Source organism: Alligator mississippiensis, chromosome 7, assembly GCF_030867095.1.
Source record: "Alligator mississippiensis isolate rAllMis1 chromosome 7, rAllMis1, whole genome shotgun sequence".
In the NCBI taxonomy this organism is placed as follows: domain Eukaryota; kingdom Metazoa; phylum Chordata; order Crocodylia; family Alligatoridae; genus Alligator; species Alligator mississippiensis.
Window position 1 is genome coordinate 54,029,264 of NC_081830.1, and position 13,881 is coordinate 54,043,144.

At 48.7% G+C, this 13,881-nt stretch overlaps 1 protein-coding gene across 1 annotated transcript in view; it reads left to right on the forward strand.

The window, feature by feature from the left end:
- The first annotated feature begins 1,156 nt into the window (after positions 1-1,156).
- Positions 1,157-13,881, forward strand: part of DAW1 (dynein assembly factor with WD repeats 1) — a 48,627-nt gene continuing 35,902 nt past the window's right edge. Inside the window, exons 1-2 of the mRNA XM_014602801.3 lie at positions 1,157-1,253; positions 4,011-4,083. Coding sequence (XP_014458287.2) covers positions 1,178-1,253; positions 4,011-4,083 — 149 coding nt within the window. The 5' untranslated portion in view covers positions 1,157-1,177. The remainder of the gene's footprint in view (positions 1,254-4,010; positions 4,084-13,881) is intronic.

A 13,881-nucleotide genomic window follows, 5' to 3' on the forward strand; every position in this document is an offset into this window, starting at 1 on the left:
AAAGGATGATTACACCACGATGCATAAACATAAACCATTATTTTTATTACTATAATGATTATTGTGGGACGTCACATAGGACCACAGCATCTGGACAATCTTCATGTTATTTAGAAATGTAACAGTTCTCCAGGGGAACTTGGAAACACCTTGGGTCTGTCAGGCGTGCGCACAGAAGACAGAATAGCTGTTTACAACGCTGAGGAGGAATCTTGCAATTGGATTAAGCCTCTTTAAAAACTGAAGTGATTCGTGTTGCCTCTTTGACCCAGGAGCCCCAGATCACTATGTCCCAGGGGTTCTCCCTGTCGAGATCCGAAGCACCTACAGTAGACTCAAGGTCCCTCTCAGGAAATGGCAGCTCTTGGCTTTCACTCCTTTTTGAGCGCAGAAAAGTAACAGAGCTGTTTCTTGTGGCCAAGAGCTCAGCAAAGCCCCAAGCAGGGCAGAAGGTTTTTAACTCTGCGGGTTCCTGTCTGAAAGGTCTTTCTCCCCACACCTTTTTGTTGCGTGCCCGCTGTCCGTGGCCCCAAGCCCTGGGATCTCCTGGTCAACCTCCCTCTGGCTCTGGGCAAGCTGCCATCAAAGACCAGGAAGGAGGCTCTGGCGATGGAAGGGGGCACCCTGGCGAGCCAGACCCGTCTTTCTGCCCGGCGAACTCCTCTGTTCACGTTTCCAAGCCCCGTTGCACAGGGCGGGGTCCACGGGCTCCCTCCGCTCACTCGGGGGGCTGTGGGTGCTGGCCCGTGTGTCCCCTTCGGGATCCCTTGTTACTAACCGATGGCCTCGCTCTGCTCCCTGTTTCCTATTTGTCCCGAGAAACCCGTTGGTCACTGGACACGCCGAGCCGCCTTCCAGGACCGTGCTGTGACGGGCTGGGCCCACGGGCGCATCACACGTCTGTCCGAAGCCGCTGGGTTGCTCTTGTGGATGCAGGGTGCGCCCCCCCGCCCGGCCGAGACCGGCTGCCCCGCAGGCTCGGGACGGGACGGGACGGGACGGGACGCACCGCCCGCACGAGCCGAGCCGAGCCGAGCCGGGCCGGGCCGAGCCCCACGCATCGCCCACCCCCGGGGGCGCCTATTGGACGCCTTCGACCCGCGGGCTCTCCATGTCCCGCGCCAGGGGCTCCGGCCGCGCCTGCGCACTGCGGGCGGCGTCTGTTTGGCCGGTTTCTATGGTAACGGCGCCGGCTTCCAGCTCGGGCCAGAGGATGAAGCTGAAGCGGTTTCTGCTGCGCTACTACCCGCCGGGTGCGGACGCGGGGCCGGGCCGGGCCGGGGGGAGAGGGGGGCTGCTCGGGGCAAGGGGCTCTCCCCAGCGCGCGTCCTGTCCGGGCGGCTGCAAACTGCGGGGGCGGCGCCAGACAGCAGCGGCCCGGCCCGGCCTTGCCGCCCTCAACCTCCGGGTGCGCAGCGCCCGGGGCCCCCAGTTACGCGCCCTGCACGCGGCCCCGCTTCTGCGGAGAGAAACGGCTGCTGGGTCCTGCGGTGCCTGCTCCGCTTTGCTCCGCTGGCCGCAGCAAAGGGTTTCGTTTGCATTTTAAAAGACCCCCCTCCTCTTCCCTCCCCCCCAGCCCCGGGTCCTGGAGCTCCACGGCCTGATGCGTCTGTGCGCGGGTGTCTCCCCTCGGGGGCAGCCCCGCGGTGTAGCGCGGCCCCCCTTGGAGTCCCGCTCCACCCAAGCCAGCAGCCTGGGGAAGGCAGCCATGGGGTGTTGGTTGTAGCCGTGTTGAGGACACAGGGAGGTACTAATCTTTTTTTATTAGACCCACTCAAATAGTTGGAAAAAAATTCTTCTTTGCAAGCTTTCAAAGCGTGCAAAGAAGAGTTTCTCCAACTGTTTGAGCTGGTTTAATAAAAGATATCCCATCTACCCAAAGAACCCGGTCTGGGAAAGGCAGTGGCATTTCTAGTCAGGTGGCGCTGTGAGAGGCTTCAGTTACTTCATGGTTCATTGTCACCTCCTGCTAGTTTTTCTCTACACCACAGATATCTTTAGCCTTTACCTTGCACTGGTCTGGAGCCACACTATGGAAACTGTCCTTTATCCTGCAGTGCTGCTCCCTGGGAGCCAGCCCTGCTTCCTCTTCTGTTCTCCAGCCCTGCACACTGCTCTAGCCAAAAAAATAGTAACTCAGCTGTGGTGAGATTCACTCAAGTGTTGAAATGACTAGTGAAGTATTGGAGCCACTGCCAAGATGCTCAAGAAGGCTAGGTTTTGTTTGATGAATCTGGACAAGAGATGTACATTTAACTGTCATAACAGCAGGACTAATGAAACAACCTCTTATGGCTATTTTGTGCCTCATTTGTTGTGCTTTTAAAAAGCTTTCTATATAACCTAGCAAATGAATGCATATTCCAATTTTTGCATGGATCTTGAACTCACTACTGAAGCCTTAAACTGCTCTACCTGCTAGCATATTAGTAAAGCATCTAGTTTCTGTTTAACTGAAAAAAAACATGTCTCGTATTATCTGTGATGATGTGCCCATGCTCATAATCACCAGGAATACCAGTTTCACTTCAGCCTCACTGTATTATATTTTTTGGGATGGAACAGGTGTAAGTGAGGGTAGTATTTGATTCTACAGTTGAAACTAAGTGTCCTGCCTAGTGTCAGTGAGATGCCACAAAGGTGGAAGGTTTCACATATATGGAGTTTAACTGCAGGATCAGGACTGTAGTCAACCAAGATAGAATCCAGATCAGAATCCCATAGCTGCATTGACTCTGTGCTTAAAAGAATAATCATAAATAATAATAAAGGATAACCAGTATGAACTTGATTTTTTGTCCCCAAGGTGAGTAGCTATGAAGCAGGACACATCTCTTGAACAAAAAGGTACCTGTAGCAGGGTGGTCTGGCCATTCAGGTGGGGCAGCCAGCCTTGGATTAGGAACTCAGCTGTGAGTGATTAGATGCTAATTAAAAGCCTGAGGTAGGGGTACCGGGGAGCTGGAGCTGGAGCAGGAGTAGTTTGTGGGCAGGAAACAGACTATTGTGATTGGAAAGTCGTGAAGTAGGGTCTACGTTGCTTTGAGATGGAGTGGGCCAATGACGAGCTAGAGAAGAGGTGTCGGAGGCAGGCAAGACAAAACAGTACTTGGCATGTCAGTGGAAGTTCAACTGGGTTTGTACGTGCAACTTGCCAGAGGGTCTGCTTGTTGCACATGGGATTCAGGCACTCAAGAAGCTGTACCCGAGAACCCACCAAAGGTACAATCTCTATGGTCTCCCAATGCTGATGGCTGCCAATGATGAATGTGGCAAAACACCTTAATTCATAAGCTCAGAATACATTTTGGGGAGTGGTGCCAAATCATTCTCAGTCTTGGGAAGTGCGTTTTCAAATATATGTGGTTCTTCATGTAGACCGTTGCAAATAGAAGTAAACAACACATTTTTGGTATATTTTAAAAAGGTACTACAAAACACTTGGTACTACATACTTCAGAGCAGCAGCGTTTGAGTTTAGAACTGGTCAAATATGGCAAAACATAGTATGCAGAGCAAATACATTATTTATAACAGTTAATTTGACAAATGGTGGCAATTTTTGAGCACACTGTACATTATTTATCCATTAATATTTAATCAGCTCTAAGTTACTCGAACAGGGGGTTGACAGAATCCTTAGATAGTTCAATTTTGAGGCGGTGAAACAAGGCAGTGGCTTGACAGCAGACCAAAAGTGCTGTATATTAATTCTGCATCTTCCTTGAAGGTTCTACCCAGGATTGTTCTGATATTATTTTCTTTCCTTTATTTTGAACTGGAAATACAGCATTTAGAATGATAATATCTAATGTTTTTATGTTGTTATTTAAACACTGAGAGCCTACTTGGTAGTCATCCTAATTTTCATCTCGGTTACAGTGATGTAATTTAGGAATGGCTCAGTGGAGTCATACATCTGTAAGGGTCAGAGCTACAATATGTGCCCTGAGAAGCTAGCCACCATAATAAACGTCTAATTTGGAATTATTTATTATGTTTCTTTCAAGGCATTATTTTGGAATATGTACAAGGTGGTGAACTGAAGACCAAATCCATAGATTTACTGGATCTCAGCACTGGGTAAGTATGAGATTATTTAAGCAGTGGAGTTAAACATTATTGTAGAATTTCACATAAATTTATGATAAAGTTTTCTTGGCTAGTTTAAACATGCTTTGGAATGAAATTTTTCTCTTAAAAAGAGAGAACTTAGTCAAGTTATGATCCTAATATTTCTAATTATATGATGGCATTAAAAAATAATACATTCTGATTTGTTATGGCCATGCCTTAGTCATAGGGTTTGATGGGAGCTCCAGGGTCTCTGTATAGATGCATGATTTATTATTCCTAAACCATCTCAGACAAATGTTTATTCAGGCTGTAGGTATATGTTTGTTTATAGTGCTACAAGCATATAAATGCTTTAATGTATAAGCTATAAATGTAATGTGCTATAAATGTAACATGTGTCCATAGTCTCAGCAGCTTCATGCAGACCTCCAATGACAGAAATTCTATAAATTATCTGGCTAGTTTGTTCCATTGTCCTGCTGTTTTGGTCACATAGTGTTGCAAGTTGCTCCAAGGCTTCATCCTAGGCTGCTGAAGAATTTAGAATCATAGAATCCAACGACCAGAAGGGGCCTGTAAAATCATCAAGCCTGGTCCCCTGCCATGGGCAGGATATTATTGGGCTCAAACAAGCTCAATGAGGTGCTTGTCCAGTCTCCTCTTGAACACCTCCAAGGATAGTGACTGCAGCACCCCTGCTGGGAGTGTGTTCCAGATTCTAGATACCCTTTTGGAAAATAAGTTTTTCTTAATGTCCAACTTAAATCTTCCCTCAATTAGCTTGTGCCTATTGGTCCTCGTCCTCCCTGAAGATGCCTTTTTGTTGTGGTGCTCCTCTAGATCTCAGTGTTCACCCTTGACATACTTGCATTGGTGACGGGGGTGTGTGTGCCCCACCGAAATTGGCCCTTGCTAGCTGGGGAGTGGGGAGCGCTGGCTGGTGCCCCCCTGAGAAGCACTGATGGAAGTTCTGGTTTGCCGCTGGCGCTTCTGGGGTTGGTGATCGGCTGCTGGGGTACCCCCACTCCCGTCGGTGCATTGCTGCTGGGGGACCCCAGTATTTTATACTCAATCAATTATAGATGAGTAATATAGCTACATTAATATATTTATATTGTAAATAGCAATTGTATTGATTTGGAAGGATTTCTTTGAGGTGATGCTGCTGGACTTTTTGAAAGACTCTCGGTTGGACTTTTTGAAGGGTTTTTGGTTGGAATCTTTTCGGGAGTCTTGGCTGCAGGTTTTTCTGGAGTCTTGGCTGCTTTCTTAAAGAAAGTGTCCAAGGCAGTTTGGACAGATGTTCTCCAGGAAGATGAGCGAAGCAGCGAACTTGTTCTCTGGCATGGCGTCACGTCGGATCAAGCATTGTAAAGTTGGAATTGACATCATAAAGTTGAAACAAGGTGTCAATTTATAAAACTTGTAAGTGCAAAACATTGCAACTCAAAATGTTGTAAGTAGAGGACCACCTGTACCCCACTAGTTACAAACTTGTGGTTGATGGCCTCCTTGACAATTTTTTCAAAGATTTTTCCCAGGACTGGTCATCCCTCTACCGTTTCTTAAAGATGGATACCACGTTAGCCCTCTTCCAGTCGTTCTGGACCACTCCTGAATTCCATGACTCTTAGAACAGCTTTGCCAGAGGCTCTGCTATGAGCTCAGCCAGTTCTTTCATTACTCTTGGATGCAGGTCATCTGGCCCAGCAGACTTGAATACATCCAGATGATCTAAGAGTACCCTCACCTGTTTGGGACTGATTTTATGTGGACTGTTGTCTTTCCCATAACCCCTGGGCCTCTGGACAGGTGAACAGCTCCCATCTGATTTTGGAACACAATGTGAAATAAGTATTTAGGAGCTCTGCCTTTTCATGGGGATCAGCTGTGGGCTGCCCCACGGTAGAGGTCCCACAGTGGAGCTTGATTTTTTTTTTCTTTCTTTTTTTTTCTTGCTCCCTATAGAAGAACTTTTTGTTGTCCTTTATTTTGGATGCCTGCCAGCTTGATCTCCATGCCTGCCTTGGCTTTCTGCATCTCATACCTACAGACCCTTGCCATGGGATTATATTCCTCTCTGGATGCTGAACTGTTTTCCCATTGCTTATATGCTTCTCTTTTCTTTTTCAAAAATTCCCTGATGTCCTTGTTAAGCAAGTGGGTCTCTTGGCCCCTTTCCCACTTTTTGACCGTGTGGGGATGGCCTCTTTTTGGGCAGTGAGAATTGCCCCCTTAAGGAAGCTCCACCGATCCTGAACTCCCAAGTCATCCAATTGATGGTTGCGGAGGGCCTTTCTAACTAGGCTCCTGAGCTTACCAAAGTCTGCCCTTCTGCAGGCTAGCACTTCTGTTCTATTGGCTGAGTTCCCAGCCTTCTGGTGGATGGTGAACCTAATCAGGTCACGGTCACTGTTGCCCAGAGCACCTCCAATCTTCAGGTCCCCTACCGTGTCTTCCTCTTTGGTCAGCACTAAGTCCATTTCATCAGGCCCTGCCAACTTCAGTCATTTTTTTTTTTTTTAAATCTCTCTGACACACTATTTATGTACCATGATCTGTAGACCTGCTCCTTTGTCTATATTAATTTTGTTAGCTTTCTGTTTGCAATTTATTTTTGTTTGTGAAGATTGAGGCAAAGTAGTCTTTGAGCAGCTCTGCCTTCTTTGTGTCTTCTGTTAATAGCTTACACTCAACCCCAGTTTCTTTGGTCTGTTTCTTTTTTCTGACAGAAACTTTTTTGTTGTTCTTAACATTGTTTGCCAGCTGTATCTCATTTTTCCCCCTTTTCTTCCTGATTTTTGTCCCTGTGAATTCTTGCTTGTTGGTATACTTTCTTAGTCACTTGCCCTTTCCATTGACTATGTTTGTCTTTTAGTTATGACATAGTGACAAAACTCCTTGTGTGGCCACATTTGTCCTATGTGGTAATTATCTTTCCACTGTGTTGGAACACCTGAGAACAGCAGATCAAGGATTTTGAAAAGGGGGTTCTGGTCAAGATTGGATCCTTGGCTTCTGGCACTGGCAGAATGCTTTCCTTTCTTGAAGATGGGCACCACATTGGTCCTTTTCCAGTTATCAGGGACCACTTCCAAGTTCCATGACTCTTAAACAACTTTGCCAGCAGTGCTGCTATAAGTTCAGCCAGTTTTTTCAGGACTCTCAGATGCAGGTCATTTGGCCTGGCAGACTTGAAAATGTCCAAGTGTTGTAGGAGATCCCTCACCTGTTCAGGAATGATTTCATGTAGTCTGCTGTCTTCCCCATATACCCTGGGCCTCTGGTCAGGTGAACGGTCCCCATTTGATTTAAGGAATACTGATGTGAAGTCGGTATTTAGGAGTTCTTTCTTTTCATGGGGATTGCCTGTTGGCTGCCCTTGAGTATTCAGTAGGGGTCCCTACTGAATAGAATGCAGTCAGATTGGTCAGGCATGAGTTGCTCTTGGTAAATCCATGCTGACTGTTACATGGTTTCGTAGTTGGTAGGGTTGGAAGGGACCTGAGCAGATCATCAAGTCCGATTCCCCGCCATGGGCAGGAAAGAGCGCCAGGGTCAAATGACCTTGGCTAAGTGATTATCTAGCCTCCTTTTGAAGACCCCCAGGGTGGGAGTGAGCACCACTTCCCTTGGAAGTTGGTTCTAGATCCTAGCCGCCCTGACTGTGAAATAGTGCCTCCTGATATCTAGCCTGAACCTAGTCTCAGTGAACTTGTGGCTGTAATTCCTAGTTACTCTTGATAGTGCCTGGGGGAACAGGGACTGTTCTGTTCCCTGCAGGTCCCCCCTGGTAAGTTTATAGATGGCCACCAGATCCCTTCTCAGCCTTCTCTTGTGAAGGTTGAACAGGTTCAGGTCCTGTAGCCTCTCTTCATAGGGCCTGCCCTGCTGCCCCCTCGTCATGCAAGTGGCCCTCCTTTGGACCCTCTCAATGCTATCCACATCCCTCCTGAAGTGCTGTGCCCAGAACTGGATGCAGTACTCCAACTGCAGCATGACCAATATTGCATAGAGGGGGAGGATCACCTCCTTGGACCTGCTTGTGATGCATCTGTGGATGCATGACAAGGTGCAGTTAGCCTTACTGACTGTGTCCTCACATTGGCGGCCCATGTTCATTTTGGAATTAATAATGACTCGAAGATCCCTTTCTGCCTCTGTGCTGACAAGAAGGGAGTTCCCCAGCCTATAGGTGTGCTGCTGGTTCTTTCTCCCTAGGTGCAGTACCCTGCACTTGTCAGTATTGAATCCCATCGTATTTTCATCTGCCCACCTCTGTAACCTGTCCAGATCTAGTTGTAGCCTGTTCCCTCCCTTCTTTCATGCCCGCCTCTCCCCACATCTTAGTGTCATTGAAGAATTTGAGCAAGGTGCTTTTCACCCCCTGCCAGGTGATTGTTCCTAATCGCCTTCTTCTCCTCCAAATGCTTAGAAATGGATTCCTAGAGGACCTGCTCTATGATTTTTCAGGGACTGAGGTGAAGCTGACTGGTCTGTAATTCGCGGGATTCTCCTTTTTCCCTTTCTTAAATATGGGCATTATATTTGCCCTTTTCTAATGATCTAGAACCACTCCTTTTGGCCATGAATTTTCAGATGATGGCCAGTGGCTCTGCAATTTTATCAGCCAACTCCCTCAGCACTCTTGGGTGCCTCCTGTCCGATCTTATGGATTTGTATATGTCCAGTGTTTTCTATATAGCCCCTAACCTGTTCTTTTGCCACTGTTGCCTGCTCACCTCCTCCCCAAACTGTGCTGCCTGTGCTGCCCCAAACTGCACGAGTCTGGGAGTTGACCTTGCCTGTGAAGACTGAGGCAAAAAAGGGATTGAGCACTTCAGCCTTTTCTGCATACTCTGTCTCAAGGTTATCTCTTCCATTCAGTAAAGGACCCACACTTTCCCTGATACTCCTCTTGCTACTGGCATACTTGTAGAAACCCTTCTTGTTACCTTTCACGTCCCTTGATAGTTACAACTCCAATTGTGTTTGGCCTTCCTGACTTCAACCCTGCATGTCTGACCAATGCTTTTATACTCCTCCCTATTTATTTGTCCAAGTTTCCACTTCTTTTAAGCTTCCTTTTTGTGACTTAGTTTACTGGAGAGTTCCCTGCTAAGCCAAGCTGTTCTTCTGCCGTGCTTGCTAGTCTTTCTGCACATTAGGATCAGCGGTGCACCGATACATCAGTCTGATATCAGATCGGTAGCAATATAAAGAAAACTGTCTGTATTGGATGTCGGCCTGATGGAGCCAATAATTTGACCGATAAATGCCCGTGCTGCACGCAGCTATAGTGCAGCACTTGGGCAGTGAGGAGCACAGCTGGCAGCATGGAGAGCTGCCTCCAGCTGATTAGTCCAGTGTGGTGGAAGGGGAGGAGGGAGAGAAGGGGCATGGGGAGGGGTAGATCAATGCCCCTGCGGGGAGGGAGGGGGCATAGGCAGGCACTTCCCAGGTGGGGGGTGGGTGGGGGCAGACCTGCAGCTCGTTGGGGGGGGGTGAGGGGAGGCAGTTTCCGCTGCTGCTTGCACCCCGGAAGGATGTGTGGGGGGCGTGTGTGCCCCTGGATCTGTGTAGGGCTGGGCAGGGTGGGCTGCAGCTGGGGCTTCCAGCACTGCCGCCTCCAGCCACCCGGCGTAGCCCCATCTCTTCCTGGAGCATGGGTGGAGATGGGGCGTTGAAGTGGAGCTGCTCTGGGTGGCTGGCGGTGGTGGCGCTGGGAGCATAGTGGTACCAAAATCTGGGGTGGAAGCAGCATCCTCCCAGCACCGCTGGCGCCTGCTCCAAACATAGTCCCCACCGAGAAGAGCCCCGGCTGCAGCCCGCTCTGCCCTGTGCAGATCCAGGGGGCACACACCCCACCATGCCCTCCCGGGGTGCAAGCAGTGGTGGGAGCCACTTCCCCCACCAACCCCCCCAAGCCACGGCTCTGCCCCACCAGCCCTTCCTGGGCAGTGCCTGCCCCTGTCCCCTCCCTCACTGCAGGGGGCATTGATCTGCAGCCCCCCACGCCCCTTTCCTCCCCCATCCCCTTCCACCACACCAGACTTACCAGCTGGAGGCAGCTTTATTGAAAATCAGATGAGTATTGGCCGATATGCCTCCTAAATATCGGCTATCAGTATCATCCCCAAAAATCTCTATCGGTGCACCCCTAATCAGGATGGTTTGTTTCTGCACTCTCAGTAAGACTTTTTTAAAGTACAGCCACCTTTCCTGGACTCCTCTTTCCATCAGACTGGCTTCCCAGGGGATCCTGCCCGTGAGTTCCCTGAGCGAGTCAAAATCTGCTTCTCTGAAGTCCAGCGTCCTTACTCTGCTGCTCCCCATCCTTCCTTTCCTCACAGTCCTGAACTCTGTCATCTCATGGTCACTGCTGCCCAAGTTGCCATCCACTGCTACATTCCCCACCAATTCTTCCCTGTTTGTGTGGAGCTGGTCAAGAAGATCATGGGCCTTAGTTGGCTGCTCCACCACTTGCACCAGGAAGTTGCCCCAACACTCTCCAAAAACGTCCTTGATTTCCTGTGCACTGCTGTATTGCCCTCCCAGCAGATGTCAGGGTGATTGAAGTCCCCCATGAGAACCAGGTCTTGTGATTGGGAAATTTCCACTAGCTATTTGAAGAAAGTCTCATCCACCACTTCCTCCTGGTCCTATAGCAGACACCCACTACAACATCACCCTTGCTGCTCTCTCTAACCTTAACCCAGAGACTTTCAACAGGCCTATCCCCAGCTTCATACTGGAGCTCTGAGCAATCACATAGCTCTTTTGTGTAAAGTGCAACTCCTTTTCTTTTGTGCCTGTCCTTCCTAAACAGTTTGTACCCATCCATAATAGTGCTTCAGTCATGCAAGCTATCCCACCAAGTCTTTGTTATTCCAATCACATCATAGTTTCTTAACTGTGTGAGGACTTCCAGTTCTTCCTGCTGGTTTCCCAGGCTCCTTGCATTCATGTACAGACACCTAAGGTAACTAGTTGATTGTCCTGATTTCTCAGGAAGTATGAGAACATCTCTCCTGGTGCCCCCTCCTGCTTGCTCTTCCTCCAGGTCTCTTGCTTCCCCACTTACCTAAGGGCTTTGGTCTGCATCCCCCGGTGAACCTAGTTTATAGAGCTGTAAAATCAAGGTACCTCCACAGGTAATAACTTCGATTTAGTGGGGCTAACGGAAACCTCATGGGACCCTATCCATGACTGGGCAGTACACATTGAATGCTACAGGTTGTACAAAAGGGACAGAGCAGGGAGGAAAGGGGATGGGGCTGCTCTCTATGTAAAGGAGTGTTATACATCCACCCTAATCAAAATGGGATCAGAGGAGGAGAAAGTTGAGGCATTGTGGGTTAGGATACATGGAGGTTGAGGGGAAAGGGACTTAGTGGTGGGGGTCTGTTGAAGACCACCACACCAAGAGGAAAAGCTAGACTTGGAATTCTTGAGGCAGCTCTCGGAGGCCGTACAGTTTAGGGACGTGGTTGTCATGGGGGACCTAAACTACCCAGACATCTGCTGGGAGGAGCAGTCAGACAAATCCAATTGTTCATGTAAGTTCTTAACCTGCGTGCGGGACCTTCACCTAATGCAAGAGGTATACGGTTACACTGGGGGAATGCCTTACTGGACGTGGTGTTGGCTATGGCAGAGGACCTGGTAGGAGAGCTGCAGATTCATGGTCACCTTGGGGACAGTGACCACGAATCAATTGAATTCACCATCCGGCGTAGGGTGGGTAAGATAACTAGTAGGGTGGAAGTGCTTGACTTTAGGAAGGCTAACTTCAGTGTGCTCAGGAGTATAGTCAATGATGCACTGCAGGATAGGAGTATTGGCGAGATGGGAGTCCAGGAAGGGTGGTCGTTCCTAAAGGAGGCAGTCCTTTGGGTACAGAGGGAGATGATCCCAGTACAAGGGAAAAGGGGGAAAGGAGCCAAAAAACTTCCTTGGCTAAACAGGGAAATCCAGGGGAGCCCAAGGGCAAAAAAGAAGGCATATAGGCAATGGAAGCAGGGGAAAGCTACCAAGGAGGAATATACCTACTTGGCCTGTACTTGCAGGGAGGCAGTTAGAAAGGCCAAAGCAACTACAGAGTTGAGGCTGGCAGCACAAATTAAAGACAACAAAAAGTCTTTTTTTAGGTATGTACGGAGTGAAAGGAAGGCTCAGGGCAGCATAGGACCCCTATTAAACAAGAAGAAGCAATTAGTGACAGACGGGGGGACAAGACTGAGCTGTTCAATGAGTTTTTTGCATCAGTGTGCTTGAACAGGGGTCAAGATAAGTCTCCTAATGGGCTCTTAGATGGGCATCAGAGGGACACCAGTCCACCAACTGTTGACGCTGACTTGGTGCAGAGTCGCTTGGATGGACTGGATGTGTTCAAGTCAGCAGGCCTGGATGAGCTTCATCCGAGAGTAGTGAAGGAATTGGCCGGTGTCATAGCTGAACCACTGGCACGGCTGTTTGAGCACTCATGGCACTTGCGTTAGGTCCTGGAGGACTGGAAAAGGGCCAGTGTGGTTCCTATTTTCAAGAAGGGGAGGAAGGAGGATCCAAGTAATTATAGGTCAGCCAGTCTCACTTATATCCTTAGAAAGGTCTTTGAAAAGATTATGAAGAATCATATCTCTGGGAGTTCAGCGGGAAAAATAATGCAGCGGGGCAACCAGCACGGATTTGTAGCAGGTAGATCATGCCTGATCAATCTTGTTTCATTTTATGATAGGGTCACAAAATGTTTAGACACAGGAGCAGAAGTGGATGTTGTTTTCTTGGATTTTAGCAAGGCCTTTAATATGGTATTTCATCCCATTCTCATAAATAAATTAAGAGGCTGTGATGTAGTTGTTTACATGGTCTGGTGGGTGACAAATTGGTTTAGCGGTTGTACCCAGAGAGTAGTAGTAGATGGGTCGGTATCGACTTGGAAGCATGTGGGTAGTGGGGTCCCTCAGGGTTTGGTCCTTGGACCTGTACTCTTCAATATCTTCATCAGTGACTTGGATGTGGGTGTGAAGTGTACTCTGCCCAAGTTTGCGGATGATACTAAATTGTGGGGTGAGGCGCACACTCCAAAGGGTAGGGAACAATTGCAGGCAGACCTGGACAGGTTAGAAAAGTGGGCAGTACACAATAGGATGCAGTACAACAAGGACAAGTGCAGAGTGCTGCACCTAGGGTGCAAAAATATCCAACATGCCTACTGGCTGGGAAGTGACCCTCTCAGCAGTACAGAAGCCATAGTGGACTCCAAGACGAACATGAGTCGTCAGTGTGGCTAAATCATCAGCAAAGCTAACCGCACTTTATCATGTATTAGCAGATGCATGACAAAAAGAACCAAGGAGGTCAGACCACAGTTGGAGTACTGTGTCCAGTTTTGGGCGCTGTACTTCAAGAAGGATGTTGATAGACTTGAGAGGGTCCAGAGGAGAGCCACTCATATGGTCAGGGGCTTACAGGACAAGCCCTATGAGGAGAGACTGAGGGACGTGGACCTCAGCCTCCGCAGGAGAAGGCTGAGAGGTGATGTTGTGGCCACCTACAAATTCATTAGGGATCGGAACAAGGGATTGGAGATACTGTTCACCAAGGTGCCTCTTGGGGTAGCAAGGAACAATGGTCACAAACTGACAGAGAGCAGATTTAGGCTAGATATCAGGAAAAACTTCTTCACGGTAAGGGTGGCCAAAACTTGGAATGGGCTTCCAAGGGAAGTGGTGCTCTCCCCTACTTTGGGGGTCTTTAAGAGAAGGCTGGATAGGCATCTGGCTGGGGTCATGTGACCCCAGC